Source organism: Heterodontus francisci, chromosome 5 (genome assembly GCF_036365525.1).
Source record: "Heterodontus francisci isolate sHetFra1 chromosome 5, sHetFra1.hap1, whole genome shotgun sequence".
Classification (NCBI taxonomy): Eukaryota; Metazoa; Chordata; class Chondrichthyes; order Heterodontiformes; family Heterodontidae; genus Heterodontus; species Heterodontus francisci.
The window spans coordinates 29,453,953-29,470,048 of NC_090375.1; the positions used below are offsets into that span (position 1 = coordinate 29,453,953).

The 16,096-nt window shown below is 51.9% G+C and overlaps 1 protein-coding gene across 1 annotated transcript in view; it reads right to left on the minus strand.

Annotated features, from left to right (window-relative positions):
- twsg1a (twisted gastrulation BMP signaling modulator 1a) overlaps window positions 1–12,092 on the minus strand; it is a 55,892-nt gene extending 43,800 nt beyond the window's left edge. The window contains exon 1 of the mRNA XM_068030796.1: window positions 11,928–12,092. Within this exon, the coding sequence (XP_067886897.1) occupies window positions 11,928–12,053 (126 nt within the window). The 5' untranslated portion in view covers window positions 12,054–12,092. The remainder of the gene's footprint in view (window positions 1–11,927) is intronic.
- Window positions 12,093–16,096: the final 4,004 nt, after the last annotated feature.

Genomic DNA, 16,096 nt, shown 5'->3' on the forward strand with positions numbered 1-16,096 from the left:
TATTGACAGTGGAGGAGTTGAGAGGTGATGGTGATGTAGAGCTGGTATTGTCAGTGTACGTGTGAAGAGTGGGATGTATTTCAGATGATGTCACGAAGTGGGGGGGCGGGCAAGGACAGGGTAGAGAAAGATAAGCCATTGTCGGTGATAGGCTGCAATTAGATAAGAATGGAAGCAGGCGAGAGCAGTCCCACCCAGCTGGACGACAGTGGCGAAGCATTGGAGGAAGATGGTGTGATCAACCACGCCAGTCTGCAGACAGGGCGAGAATGTTTACCTTTGTCACAGTCACATAGGATGTCATATGTGACTTTGATCTTGCGCACAATGAGTTAAAAGATTCAATGCAAATGCCCTTCTGAATAAACAGAGTCACTTTTTGTAACCAGATATGCTGCTCTTGTGCACTTATTTGTCAGGACAGGAATTCAACAGAACTCTGTCCATCAGCGTTCCACAGATGATGCCCCTCCCCCTCCATCAAGACCTCTTGAAACATGAGAAATATGCCTCTTGGCCAATTTAGTACTTGAATTTAAAACTTTAAGGACTTGTAGATTTCAACATGTGCCATCAGGAATAGTCTTTGTTCTACTGTAACCAATTCCACTGCAAAGAATTAACCCAGAAAAAGACACTTCTGGGTTACTGCACCATACCTTTTCAAAAGAAGCAGCCCATGAATGGGCCATTGTTCTGCTAAGGAAGAGATTAGACTGTGTACATATTCCTGGCAGTTAAAGAGGATTTGGAATAGTAAAGTTGTCGTTCTTCCAGGTGTGTTCCTTTTAACTATGAGCTTTTTTCTCTTGATGCCTTGGAGCTTCAGTTTCGAAGTCAGGTTGATACAGAAGCCTGCGTGAGATTTGCTTTTAAAGCTGTTGAATCCTAAAATTGTTCTGAGCTTCTTTTCCGGTACTGTATTTATTTACAACAGTAAGGCCAGACTTCCAACCAGTCTCTTGCTTGAGAGTCACTCCCAGGAATGCTGCAATGTTTTCGTGATCAGGTGAAGGGGCATAGGTTAGGAGGTAGAAGCCAGAGAGTAGGGGTAATGGGTATGTGCTCCATTTGGCAGGATGTGACTAGTGGTGTCTCCCAGTGATCTGCACTAAGGCCTCAGCTTTTCCCCATTTATCAATAGGTGAAGGAATGGCGAGCCGTATATCAATATCGCTGACAACACTAAATTAGGTGATCGAAAAAGTAGTGTAGATGGGAGTAGAAATATGCAACGGTTTAAGTGAGTAGACAAAACTGGAAGATGGAGTTCAATGTGGAAAAGTGTGAAGTCATCTATTATGAGTGTAAAAAAGATAGATCAGAGTATTTTCTAAATTGTAAGAAGCTAGGAATTATGGAGGAGCAGAGAGTGTAGAAATCACTCCAGACAAGTGGACAGGTACAAAAATAATTAAAAAGACTCATGAAACGTTGGCCTTTATCTCAAGGGAAATGGAATACAAGTGGGTGGATGTTATAATTGGTTATACCACATCTGGAATACTGCATTCAGTTCTGGCCACTGCACCTCAGGAAGGATATATTGGCCTTGGAGGAGGGTGCAATGTAGCTTCACAAAGATACAAAAATTAAATTGGTTAAATTATAGAATGGTTACAGCACACAATGAGGCCATTTGGCCCATTGTGTCTATGCTGGCTCTCTAAGGGCTACTGTGCTAGTCCCACTCCCCTACCTTCTCTCTGTAGCCTGCAATTTTTTTCTCTTCAGATAATTATCCAATTCCCTTTTGAAAGCCACAATTGAATCTACCTCCGCCAGACTCTGAAGTAGTGCATTCTAAGTCCTAACTGTTGTCCTATCACTTTAACAGTCTGAGTACTTCACGCATCATCACAGGAAGTGATGTTTACCAACATGTGATGGAGCAGTTGGAGCCGTGTTAGTCATCCAGTCATGTGTATGATAGAGCTCTCTTGTAAACTTGTTATTTCAAAATATGGAATGCACTGCTTAACTACCATTTATCTCAAGATTGTTTGGTACCTTATTGCTGAAGAAAGCAATAACATAATATGGTGGCAGAAGTGGCAGCAATGTATTTGAAGACCACAGCATGGAGGCAGCAGAACACATTGAAGTAGCAGTACTGCAGAGAGGTTCAGCAATGGTGTTCAATGGGAACAATGATCTCTCCCATCGGAATCCATTGAAGACAGGACAAGATACATTGTCTGAGGTAGCGGTGACGGCATGACACTGTCGAGTTCGGTGACCATCTACTAAATTTGGTGATCAGGAGAGTGTCAGTACACTAAGGGGTTGTTTATTTTTATGGCCAGCAAGAAAAGGCAGGAATGGTGCTGAATCGGGCTAGAGAAAAGCAAGTCGGTTTACGTCGGGACTGCAGAGCAGCACCGCCATTGTGCACTGTGTTTTCTCCCGCCATAATCGCTGAGTGGGCAGTTTCTGTGATCACAGACTGAAAGCCCGTGATGCAGGCACTGAAATCAGGGCATGGCTGAAATCCAAAGCTGTAGACACAGCAGACCTGCAATTATTTTTCTTTTTAGGGAAAGCTTCAAAAAAAAAAGGGAACCATTTAAAGGGGAAGCTCCAGCTAAGGATTCTTGCAAATGAAAAATTTGGAACCATGACTACCAAATACCTGTCAATGAATTGGAAAGCTCTCCTCCACGAATTCCAACTCTTCAAACAGTGCATGAAGTTGTGCTTTTTGGATCTTGCTGTCACAGAGTTTGACAAGCAGATGATCAAAATAAAAATAGTCATCAGTAACGAAGGACTCCATCGCGTCAATACCTCAGGACTATCTGAAGCAGCCCAGAAAGACCAAGCAAGAGACTGGACTACATTAGAGGACCAGCTGAAGGTCAAGATTAATTTTAGAATCCATTGTCTGGAACTGATGGCATACAGACAGCAGTCCGTAGAGACCATTGATCAATTTGTCAGCACATGCTGCGAGAAAGAAAAAATCTGTGATTTCTCGGAGGTAGAGTTATCCGAATGGATAATGGAATTGGTCATTGCATCTACCCCGACAGAAGCTTTTCAGAGAGAGCTACTAGACAAAGCAAAAGGATATGACATTGAAAGTCTCTTGAAAGAAGTCAGGAGGTTTGAGGCCGTAGCTGCAAACAGGAAGTGCATATGAGCACTTCGAGCAACATAGGCAAAGTAACCAGGTTACCTCAGCAAGTTAAGATATGTGGCAAGTGTAGTCTGATGCACCAGCCAAGAAATTGTCCAGCTTACATAGATAACTACAAGATGTGTGGTAAGAAAGGGCACTGGGGAAGACTGTACAGGAGGTCTGGTAATGGAAAATTGGCCAGAAGTCACAGCAGGCCATGAACTGACAAGAAACAAACACCACCTTGTGAGAGAAACAAGTATGCATTTGTAAGAGGTCAATCTAAACACAGACATGTCCACAAGATAGACAAGGACATAAGCAGTAAAGACGGCACTGATGGTGAACAAGCTTTTCACACGGTAACAGTTACACAGCAGGAAGCATTCACCACTATCCACATCATATATCCAGGGAAGAGTGTCCAGCACAAGTTGTGACTCAAGGTTGATACAGAGGCAAGTGCAAATATTTTGCCACTGAGAATACTAAAGAATATGTACTGGCAAGATGGGAAATCATGATACAACCTACAAAGGCAAGACTCACTGCATATAACGGTTCTCCAGTCAACTGTATGGGAGCAATAATGTTGGAGTACCGGTATGGAAACTCTTTATGGTCACAGCAAGTCTTCTACAGAGTTGACACCAATGGTCCAGCAATTGCAGGACTAGCTGCATGGTAGTGAGCTCCGAATCGTGAGCTAATCATGAGATGAGCAGTGTGCCATGGACACGCAATCAAAATAGGTGTGACCCCATTGAGTCCATCCAGGATTTGCAATGAATGTACCCAGATGGTTTTGATACAGTGGGAAGTTTTAATGGAGATGCTACTCTACATGTGAGAGATGACACAATTCCTTCAATAGATCCACCAAGGAAATGTAAGCGTCCACATCAAGGAAAAGTGAAAACTGAGCTGGATACTATGGAGAGGCAAGGAATTATTTGGCGTGTCCAGCAGCACATGGATTGGTGCAGCTCGATAACAGCTGTGATCCAAAAAGGCATCATCAGGGTACGTTTAGTCCCTAAGAAGGCTGAACCTGGCATTAAAGCGATGTCCTCATAAAATCCCGACTTTGGAAGAGTTAAATCCAAAGTTTGTGAGAGCTAGAATCTTTTCAAAGCTAGATGGCAAAGCATGGATACTAGCTGGTCCATCTCTCTGAAAATTCACAGGAGTTAACTACTTTTAGAACTTTGGAAGATATTGCTTTGTGCACTTACCGTTTGGTCTATCAGTAAGCCAGGATCTCTTTCAACAATGTATGGATCATATCACTGAAAATGTTCCGGGGTGTGTCTGTAGTGCAGACGATATAGCAGCTATGGGCAGCACAAAAGAAGAGCATGACTGGAATCTGCACATCCTAATGGACTGGATGGAGTTGACCTATGTGGAATGTGTATGGGAAGAAGATGGCACCAATGAAAAAGAAAAACTCTGTTCAGACCCCTCGTGGTTTTGTCTACCTCTATCAAAACTCCTCTCAAGCTTCTCTAAACAGAACAATCCAACTTCTCCATTCTAGCCACATAAGTGGTGTTTCATTTATGGAATCATTCTCGTAAATCTTTTCTGCACCCTGTCTCATTGCCTTCACATCCTTCCTCGTGTAGTGCCCGGAATTGGACACAGTATTCCAGTTGAGGCCAAACTAGTGTTTTATAAAGGTTCACAATAACTTCCTTGCTTTTGTACTCTATATGCCCAGGATCCCATATGCCTTATTAACTGCTTTCTCAACCTGCCGTGCCACCCTCAATGCACGTCAGCTCCTAGGTTTCTCTGCTCCTGCATCCCCTTTGGAATTGTATCCTTTATTTTGTATTGCCTATCCCTGTTCTTCCTACCAAAATGAACACTGCGCACTTCTCTGCATTAAATTTCATCTGACACTTGTCCACCCATTCCACCAGCCTGTTTATGTTTTCTTGAAGTCTATCACTATCTTTCTCACCATTCACAATACTTCCAATCTGCAGATTTTGAAATTGTGCCTTAGGTGTAGGTCATTAATATAGATCAAGAAAAGCAGATCTCAAAGAGGGTCTGGAATTCTCGACCCCAGCGAGTTGTGGAGGCTAGATCACAAAGTATTTAATGAGGAGGTAGATAGATTTTTGAAATATCGGGGAGTTGAGGGCTATGAGGAGCTGGTACGAAAGAGGAGTTGAGGTCTTGGGCAGATCAGCCATGATCTTATTGAACGGTGGGGCAGGCTTGGGGGGCCGAATGACCCACTACTGGTCCTTGTTCTTATGTTCCTGAAGTCGATCACTATCCTCCTCACAGTTCACAATACTTCCAAGTTTTATGTCATCTGCAAATTTTGAAATTGTCCCCGGCACACCCAAGTCTAGGTCACTAATATAGATCAATAGAGGCCGTGGTCCTAGTACCTGAGGAACCCCACTTCCTCCAGTCCTAAAAAAAAAAGTTCACCACTACTCTCCATTTCCTGTCACTCAGCCAACTTTGCAATTATGCTACCACTGTCCCTTTTATTCCATGGGCGTCAACGTTGCTGACAAGCCTGTTATGTGGCACATCATCAAACGCCATTTAGAAATCCATGTACACCCCATCAACAGCATTACCCTCAGCAACCCTCTCTGTTACCTCAACAAAAAACTCAAGCAAATTAGTTAAACACAATTTGCCCTTAAATCCATGCTGGCTTTCCTTGATTAACTCACATTTGTCCAAGTGACTGTTAATTTTGTCCCAGATTGTTGTTTCTGAAAGCTTTCCCACCACCACACACACAGGCAGTGTATTCCAGATCCTAACCACTCACTGAGTAAAAAAAAGATTTCCTCATGTCGCCTCTGGTTCTTCTACCAATCACCTTAAATTGATGTCTATTATATCTATCTTTCTCATGCACAAACATCCTACAGCAACCACTGTGGTAGCATGGAGTTGGTCCTATATTATGAAAATTTAAGTAAAGCCATTGTAAAAATTAAAAGATCAACTTAGAGTACATCATTGGTTTGTTTTTGTTTGGGCACTATTATCAGGATTAACTTGCAGGGCTATGGGGAAAAAGCTGGGTGGTGGGACTAAACTGATAGTCCTTTTAAAAGAGCCAGCACAGACATGATGGGCCAAAGGGCCACCTCCTGTATTGTAAGATTCAATGATGCTATTACGATGCATTTAAATATCATTTGAGTTATCACATTGCACATGTAGGAGGCACATTGCTTCGAGCAGAATAATTAAATCACTAACAGACATTTCCACTGTTCTGAATGGAATGAAAACTACATTTAAAAACAGACTAATACATGACTGAAGTCTACAAGTCGGACAGTACAAGGCTGAATTGGGTCTTTTAAACAGGTATTGTAGCGTGATTGTGACAATCCTCACGCAGCTCACAATCAGGTTATGGGAACTCTGAACAATATGGGCGTACGTATTTTATCCATATTCAGTCACAATTAACCATTTTTAGAGCACAAAAAAAATGGTATGCACATGTACAACACCTTGGGCTGGAATTCTGGCCCCGATTGGAGTTGGGTGGGGCAGAAAATTAGCCCTAGCTGCATGCCACCTCTGGGCCATTTTTGCAGAGGTGGGACCAGGGGCCGACAGGGCTGCCTGCCCGAAGACAGCAGGTGGCCGATCAGGTTTATTAAGGGGCTCATTGAGACCAATTAAAGGAGGCCTGGCAGCTGAATCTATTTATTTTTTAAAAAAGATTTTATAAAGTTGGAGGGTGCCTCCATCTTGAAGCACACTCTCTCTTACTTACCTGCCAATGCAGCCTGCTGCTCCTTTCCAGCTGGAAGCCCTCCAGTTTTGAAAGCCCACCCACTGCCCTTAACTGGGTGGCAAATCTGCCCTCTGGTTATTAATTGGCCACCCTGGGGAAAATCACAATGAGTGACTGTTTCTTCCCGGGGGCGTTGTGACCCAGAAATGGTCCCGACCTTTGTTTCCCAGCCCTGGAGGGAAAATCCATCCCCTTATGTCTGAACATCTCAAACCACTTCACCGCAGCCATTTTGTGCACCTTCCTATAAACAGATGAGTGACCAATTTGTTTTTGAGAAAAAGCAGAGTTGGGGAGGAGAGACATCTGGTGGAGTAATAACCTGTCTTTTTTCTCCAGATACGGACTGACAAGTTGTGTGTTTCCAGCATTTTCTACTTTTATTTCACCCGCTCCTACCCATTAGGAATATCATAGAATCATCCAGTACAGGAGGCCACTCAGCCCATTTGCGTGTGCAGGATCTCTGAAAGAGCTGCCAATTAGTCCCATGCCCCTACTCTTTCCCCCATGGCCCTGGAATTGATCATTTTTAAGTATATATCCAGATTCCTTTTGAAGGTTACCACTAAATCGGCTACCACCACTCTTTCAGGAAATGCATTCCAGATTGTAACAGCTCGCTGAGTAAGAAAAATAATTCTCATTTCCCCCCCCACCTTATGTGACAACTTAGCTTAAATTTCTGTCCTCTATTTGATGTGCCTGCCAATAGAAGCAGTTTCTCCCCATCAAAACCCCTCATTATTTTATATACATTCAATTTAGTAGCTATTTCTTCTCCCTTGGTGTCCAAACTTTTCAACTCCCCACAACCAGGTGGATGGTCTGCATATATCCCAAAGCAACTCGATTCAAATCTACAAGAGGTGCCTGACCCAGGAAATTTAGTGTGTACTGAGTGTACTGTCTCGTTACCCAGAACAGAACATTGTTGGAAAAGGGTAGACCACAATGATTTGCATCCACCTACCTTTGCTAATTGACTACAGATACCAACATTCACTGTGTTAACCTGCTAATCGCATCTGATCTACGCTGGGATGAACAAGTGGTTAAGACTGCTGGAGGGAGGCAGTAAAAAAATGAGAAGCCTCAATTAGGAAGGCAACTGGGCTCTATAAGCAATTCAGTGTTCAAGAAAAAGCTACACAGTCAGTGATGGCACACTGCACATCAGACTGCAAAGGAATCTCTCTCCCTGAGACACAGTGCGATGTAAAGTTATGTAGAGCAATGGACTCAATGAGGGAGGCCTTCTCCCAGTCCAGAATCCAGTCTCCGAGGCGGAAATCTGGCTTCCGTCATGATCTGGCAGGCTGAGCAATATCACATGAGTTGCCAGCATTTAACGCAGATTTGCATGTTTATGCCAGGAAACTAGAACTGGTGCAGCTGCACTTCAGTTTTATCTGGTTAATCCACAAGTCTGCACAAAATACCTACAGTGAAACATCACACACCAGGAAAGATATGGAAGATGGTGACTGTTGCCCCATGTCACACGTGCAGACCTTTTAAAACATTTAGCAATCTCTTACTGAACCAGTCACGCGATTTATACTCAAAGCATTAGTCACAGAACACAGAAATAACAGATAGCTCTTTAAATGTAAACTTATTCATGGCTTTGTTTAGATATTACACAAAACAACAGCTGGTTGGGCACATTTAACAGCTGCAACACAGTCCGATGAGTATGTTAACTACAAATAAGAGAAAATGGTGAAAATATTCAGATGGTCAGGCAGCTTCTGTGGAGCGAGAAACAAAATTGACGGGCTGAATTTTCCTGCAGGCATTGGGACCCTGATGGCGGGACCACGTGCGGGCTGTGACTCCTTGTACGGCCTCCGCACACCCGTTGGAACAACTTGACGTGAGGCAGCCTCCGCATTCGCTGTCCAATTAAGGTCGGCAGGTGGGAACACGACACAGCACTGGTCGGCCAGCAGCCCCACCGGGAGAGGCGGGTGCTGCTGAATGAAGTGGGCGAGCAGAAGGGTGCCTCAAATTGGGCGCGCTCTCAGATGTCTCCCGAACAACGTTTTAAAAAAAAGACCAGGGGTGGTCAGGCCATCATTGTGGAGGGGGCCCGTCCAACGCTGAGAAAGCTCTTTCAGCATGCGATAATGGCCCTCAATTTGAGCGACTGGCTGCCCACCCCTGTGAAATGTGTTGCCGATTCCCCTGACAACCTCCCCTGGAGGTGGGACAGAGTCAGGGAGTCATCCCAAGGGGGTCGTCCCGAGCCACCCCCCCCTCCCCACCCCACCTCACCTCCCCTCCAGCTCCAAACCAGTCTCTACAGGGCTGGAAAATGCAGCCCAACATTTCAGGTCAATGACTTTGCATCAGACGATGAAACGTTAACTCCGTTCCTCTCACCACATTTGCTGCCTGACCCGTTGAGTATTTCGAGCAGTTTCTACTTCGTTCGCAGGAGATTTCCAGCATCTGCCATAATTTGCTGTTTTACTTAAAATGCAAACGCAGGTTCATCAAAAAGATTTTCCTCCATCACAGTGCAAGTTATACAGAACAGTCACAGGAACCTACCAATGACACTCACTAAAGTCTAGTCAAATATAATGCAAAGCTACCATAAGCTAGCTCCAGGTATGTAGGTGCGAGTCTGCACGTCTCTACCAGTACTAAATCCAGGGACCTTTTGAAAATATTCATCGACACATTTGCAGATACTCCATGTTTTTAAACTTACAGCAACAGTACTAGTTGCTCTCCAAAAAAGACAAAAAAAAACAGAAATCCTCCTTAAACTCCCGACAGTCCAGGGGCCTCTGCTGCAACGACCTGTGTCAAATACAAATCCTTAAAATATCATGCAATACCAAATATATTCCAATGGATCTACAGACTACATAATGCTAACTAAGATTCCTACAGGGAAAAAATATAAATCTCTGCCTCACCTTATAACCTAAAGATTCTTTAAAAAAAATATGTAATCCCCCTTCTTTTAATTCCTAACAACCAATATATAGCAGAAAACTTGTGGGGTACATGGATAAATTAAACTACATGAGCTTCCCTCAAAGCTTGGAATATTAGATAACCATTTATCCTCCACTACATTTCAAACAAACAATCTTATTCTGCACCAGCAGTACAATATATTACTAACTAACTGGCCCGCTGGGTTAGATCAATTATTTAACAACCATAAATTATGTAGCCTTTAACACAATAAAAACATCCAGGAACATAAGACAATATATGACACCAAGCCACACAAGGAGATATCAGGTCAGATGACCAAAAGCTTGGTCAAAGAGGTAGGTTTTACCTTAAAGGTGAAAAGTGAGTTAAAGCGGAACGATTTAGGGAGGGTCTTCCAGAGCTTAGGGCCTCGGCAACTGAAGGCATGACCATTACTAACGGTGGAGTGATTAAAATTGGGGATGCTTAAGAGGCCAAAATTAGAGGAGTATAAATATCTTGGAGGGTTGTGGGGCTGGAGGAGATTACAGAGGTAGGGAGGGGTGAGGCCGTGGAGGGATTTGAAAACAAGGATGGGAATTTTAAAATCAAGACGTTGCTTGACCGGGAGCCAATGTAGGTCAGCGAGCACAGGGGTGATAGGGGAATGGGATTTGGTGCGAGTTAAGACCCCGGGCAGCAGAGTTATGGATGACCTCAAGTTTTTGGAGGGTAGAATCGTTGAAACGTTTAATGTGCAATCTAGTTTCAAAGCCACTCTCAAGATTTCCCTGGGCTCTAAAATGAATTTACTTTGCAAATTTACTTGCTGGTGAGCATGATTTCACAACACAAAATGCCCAGAATTCAGCCCCAATTGGTAGAATAGCCATCTCACTCAGAAAACACAGAAGGAAAGCTGGAGCCGGTAATAGGAATTTGACTGAAACTTTCAGACCAATCAAGTACACGGTGTTCCGCTGAGTGTCAACCACCATACTGGGCCAGAGTAGAGTGTTTTACATTGCATTTAACACATATTGATTTATCTGATCTGGGAGTGTTTGATAACACAAGCTACAATACTGTTCCTTTCAGCAACAAGTGTTTTAAGATTATAAAATATAAATACTCCACCACCCCACCCAGCTCAGTATATAAATCCAGCATTTACTGTCATACTGGGATCAAGATTTAATCACTGGCCTCATGCTAAAGCAACTAATACCATCAAGGATGGTGTTGGGATCCGACAGCTGGTCTCAGCATTGAAACATGGAAAGATTTATGGCATAGAAGGTGGTCATTTGGCATATCATATCCATGCTAGCTGTAAAAGAGCTATCCAGCCTAACCCCACTTCCGGCTTTTGGTCTGTAGCACTGTAGGTTAAAACATCTCCTGGAATATTGGGGGGGGAAAAAGAGTGGGAGGGAAATAAAACAGCCAGAGCACCCTCTCCTTTTTGCTATCAGCTATCTGACTGGAAAGCCTGTATTTTGACTATTAGGTGGGGACATGATTTAAACACCATCTAGGCTGACATATGAAGTGTGCCTCCTTGGACCAGGGACCATAGACCTCACCATGTTCAGAAAGTATCGCCATACTGCCTTTCACAATCTCAAGATGTCCTAAAGTGCTTCACAATCAATGAAGTACTTCTGAAGTGCAGTCACTGTTCTAACGAAGAAATGCAGCATCCAATATGTACACAGCAAGCTCCCACAAACTGAATGTGACGACGACCAGTTCATCTGTTTTAGTGATGGTGGGGATAAATGTTGGCTGGGACACTGGGAAGACTTCTCCTCTACTCCAAGTAGTGCCATGTGATTGTTTACATCTGCCCAAGAGGCCAGACAGCACCATGGTTTAACGTCTCATCCAAAAGACAGCACGTTCAACAATGCAGCACTCCCTCATTACTGCACTGGACTGTCAAGTTTTGATTACGTAAGCAGAGAGTCTAGAAGACAAACCAATTGGGATTTAAGCTGTAAACTGTAATCATGCCATCATCTTCCTTTCCTCCACTTTCACCAATGATTTAATAATTAACCTTACCTGGATGAGGCACTTGCTAACATCACTAGCACACAAAGCCTTATTGCATGCATTGGCACTGGTGACCCAACATGTAAACAACATTGCAGCAACTACAAGTCCGGCAGCATATCCGGAATTCTTCATCTTTCTCAGATGAGGCGATCGATGCCTGGGACTGCCACCGGCACTGGAAGGAGTGGAAGGAAAGTGCAAATTTAAAAAATATAAACAATTAGTAGACATCATGCTTCATTTCAGCTACTGTGACAAGAGAGGCCAGGGTGACAGGGGGGGTGGGGGGAAGAGGGAGCGGGCGCAGGGAGGGGGGGGTGTCGGGGGGGAGAGAGGGAGCGAGGAGGGGGGGGGGAGGAGGGAGAGGGGGCGGAGGGAGAGGGGGCGGAGGGAGAGGGGGGCGGAGGGAGAGGGGGCGGAGGGAGAGGGAGCGAGGGAGGGGGGCGGAGGGAGAGGGAGCGAGGAAGGGGGGCGGAGGGAGAGGGAGCGAGGAAGGGGGGCGGAGGGAGAGGGAGCGAGGAAGGGGGGCGGAGGGAGAGGGAGCGAGGAAGGGGGGCGGAGGGAGAGGGAGCGAGGAAGGGGGGCGGAGGGAGAGGGAGCGAGGAAGGGGGGCGGAGGGAGAGGGAGCGAGGAAGGGGGGCGGAGGGAGAGGGAGCGAGGAAGGGGGGCGGAGGGAGAGGGAGCGAGGAAGGGGGCGGAGGGAGGCGAGAAGGGGCGAGGGAGAGGGAGCGAGGAAGGGGGCGGAGGAGAGGAGCGAGGAAGGGGGGCGGAGGGAGAGGGAGCGAGGAAGGGGGGCGGAGGGAGAGGGAGCGAGGAAGGGGGGCGGAGGGAGAGGGAGCGAGGAAGGGGGGCGGAGGGAGAGGGAGCGAGGAGGGGGGCGGAGGAGAGGGAGCGAGGAGGGGGGCGGAGGGGAGGGGCGAGGAGGGGGCGAGGGGGAGGGGGCGAGGAGGGGGGGCGGAGGGGAGAGGGAGCGAGGAGGGGGGCGGAGGGAGAGGGGAGCGAGGAGGGGGGGCGGAGGGAGAGGGAGCGAGGAGGGGGGGCGGAGGGAGAGGGAGCGAGGAGGGGGGGCGGAGGGAGAGGGAGCGAGGAGGGGGGGCGGAGGGAGAGGGAGCGAGGAGGGGGGGCGGAGGGAGAGGGAGCGAGGAGGGGGGGGCGGAGGGAGAGGGAGCGAGGAGGGGGGGGCGGAGGGAGAGGGAGCGAGGAGGGGGGGGGGCGGAGGGAGAGGGAGCGAGGAGGGGGGGGGCGGAGGGAGAGGGAGCGAGGAGGGGGGGGCGAGGGAGAGGGAGCGAGGAGGGGGGGGCGGAGGGAGAGGGAGCGAGGAGGGGGGGGCGGAGGGAGAGGGAGCGAGGAGGGGGGGGCGGAGGGAGAGGGAGCGAGGAGGGGGGGGCGGAGGGAGAGGGAGCGAGGAGGGGGGGGCGGAGGGAGAGGGAGCGAGGAGGGGGGGCGAGGGAGAGGGAGCGAGGAGGGGGGGCGGAGGAGAGGGAGCGAGGAGGGGGGGGCGGAGGGAGAGGGAGCGAGGAGGGGGGGCGGAGGGAGAGGGAGCGAGGAGGGGGGGGCGGAGGGAGAGGGAGCGAGGAGGGGGGGCGGAGGGAGAGGGAGCGAGGAGGGGGGGGCGGAGGGAGAGGGAGCGAGGAGGGGGGGCGGAGGGAGAGGGAGCGAGGAGGGGGGGCGGAGGGAGAGGGAGCGAGGAGGGGGGGCGGAGGGAGAGGGAGCGAGGAGGGGGGGCGGAGGGAGAGGGAGCGAGGAGGGGGGGCGGAGGGAGAGGGAGCGAGGAGGGGGGGCGGAGGGAGAGGGAGCGAGGAGGGGGGCGGAGGGAGAGGGAGCGAGAGGGGGGGCGGAGGGAGAGGGAGCGAGGAGGGGGGGCGGAGGGAGAGGGAGCGAGGAGGGGGGGCGGAGGGAGAGGGAGCGAGGAGGGGGGGCGGAGGGAGAGGGAGCGAGGAGGGGGGGCGGAGGGAGAGGGAGCGAGGAGGGGGGGCGGAGGGAGAGGGAGCGAGGAGGGGGGGCGGAGGGAGAGGGAGCGAGGAGGGGGGGCGGAGGGAGAGGGAGCGAGGAGGGGGGGCGGAGGGAGAGGGAGCGAGGAGGGGGGCGGAGGGAGAGGAGCGAGGAGGGGGGCGGAGGAGAGGAGCGAGGAGGGGGGGCGGAGGGAGAGGGAGCGAGGAGGGGGGGCGGAGGGAGAGGGAGCGAGGAGGGGGGGCGGAGGGAGAGGGAGCGAGGAGGGGGGGCGGAGGGAGAGGGAGCGAGGAGGGGGGGCGGAGGGAGAGGGAGCGAGGAGGGGGGGCGGAGGGAGAGGGAGCGAGGAGGGGGGCGAGGGAGAGGAGCGAGGAGGGGGGCGGAGGGAGAGGGAGCGAGGAGGGGGGGCGGAGGGAGAGGGAGCGAGGAGGGGGGCGGAGGGAGAGGGAGCGAGGAGGGGGGCGGAGGGAGAGGGAGCGAGGAGGGGGGGCGGAGGGAGAGGGAGCGAGGAGGGGGGGCGGAGGAGAGGGAGCGAGGAGGGGGGCGGAGGGAGAGGGAGCGAGGAGGGGGGGCGGAGGGAGAGGGAGCGAGGAGGGGGGCGGAGGGAGAGGGAGCGAGGAGGGGGGGGAGGAGAGGGAGCGAGGAGGGGGGCGGAGGGAGAGGGAGCGAGGAGGGGGCGGAGGAGAGGGAGCGAGGAGGGGGGCGGAGGGAGAGGGAGCGAGGAGGGGGGGCGGAGGGAGAGGGAGCGAGGAGGGGGGGCGGAGGGAGAGGGAGCGAGGAGGGGGGGCGGAGGGAGAGGGAGCGAGGAGGGGGGGCGGAGGGAGAGGGAGCGAGGAGGGGGGGCGGAGGGAGAGGGAGCGAGGAGGGGGGCGGAGGGAGAGGGAGCGAGGAGGGGGGGCGGAGGGAGAGGGAGCGAGGAGGGGGGGCGGAGGGAGAGGGAGCGAGGAGGGGGGGGCGGAGGGAGAGGGAGCGAGGAGGGGGGGCGGAGGGAGAGGAGCGAGGAGGGGGGGCGGAGGGAGAGGGAGCGAGGAGGGGGGGCGGAGGGAGAGGGAGCGAGGAGGGGGGGCGGAGGGAGAGGGAGCGAGGAGGGGGGCGGAGAGGGAGCGAGGAGGGGCGAGGAGAGGGAGCGAGGAGGGGGGGCGGAGGAGAGGGAGCGAGGAGGGGGGCGGAGGGAGAGGGAGCGAGGAGGGGGGGCGGAGGGAGAGGGAGCGAGGAGGGGGGCGGAGGAGAGGAGCGAGGAGGGGCGAGGGAGAGGGGGCGGAGGGAGAGGGAGCGAGGAGGGGGGGCGGAGGGAGAGGGAGCGAGGAGGGGGGGCGGAGGGAGAGGGAGCGAGGAGGGGGGGCGGAGGGAGAGGGAGCGAGGAGGGGGGGCGGAGGGAGAGGGAGCGAGGAGGGAGGGCGGAGGGCGAGGGAGGCGAGGAGGGGGGGCGGAGGGAGAGGGAGCGAGGAGGGGGGGCGGAGGGAGAGGGAGCGAGGAGGGGGGGCGGAGGGAGAGGGAGCGAGGAGGGGGGCGGAGGGAGAGGGAGCGAGGAGGGGGGCGGAGGAAGGGAGCGAGGAGGGGGGGCGGAGGGAGAGGGAGCGAGGAGGGGGGCGGAGGGAGAGGGAGCGAGGAGGGGGGCGGAGGAGAGGGAGCGAGGAGGGGGGCGAGGAGAGGAGCGAGGAGGGGGCGGAGGGAGAGGGAGCGAGGAGGGGGGGCGGAGGGAGAGGGAGCGAGGAGGGGGGGCGGAGGGAGAGGGAGCGAGGAGGGGGGGCGGAGGGAGAGGGAGCGAGGAGGGGGGCGGAGGGAGAGGGAGCGAGGAGGGGGGGCGGAGGGAGAGGGAGCGAGGAGGGGGGCGGAGGGAGAGGGAGCGAGGAGGGGGGGCGGAGGGAGAGGGAGCGAGGAGGGGGGCGGAGGGAGAGGGAGCGAGGAGGGGGGGCGGAGGGAGAGGGAGCGAGGAGGGGGGGCGGAGGGAGAGGGAGCGAGGAGGGGGGCGGAGGGAGAGGGAGCGAGGAGGGGGGCGGAGGAGAGGAGCGAGGAGGGGGGGCGGAGGGAGAGGGAGCGAGGAGGGGGGGCGGAGGGAGAGGGAGCGAGGAGGGGGGGCGGAGGGAGAGGGAGCGAGGAGGGGGGGCGGAGGGAGAGGGAGCGAGGAGGGGGGGCGGAGGGAGAGGAGCGAGGAGGGGGGGCGGAGGGAGAGGGAGCGAGGAGGGGGGGCGGAGGGAGAGGGAGCGAGGAGGGGGGGCGGAGGG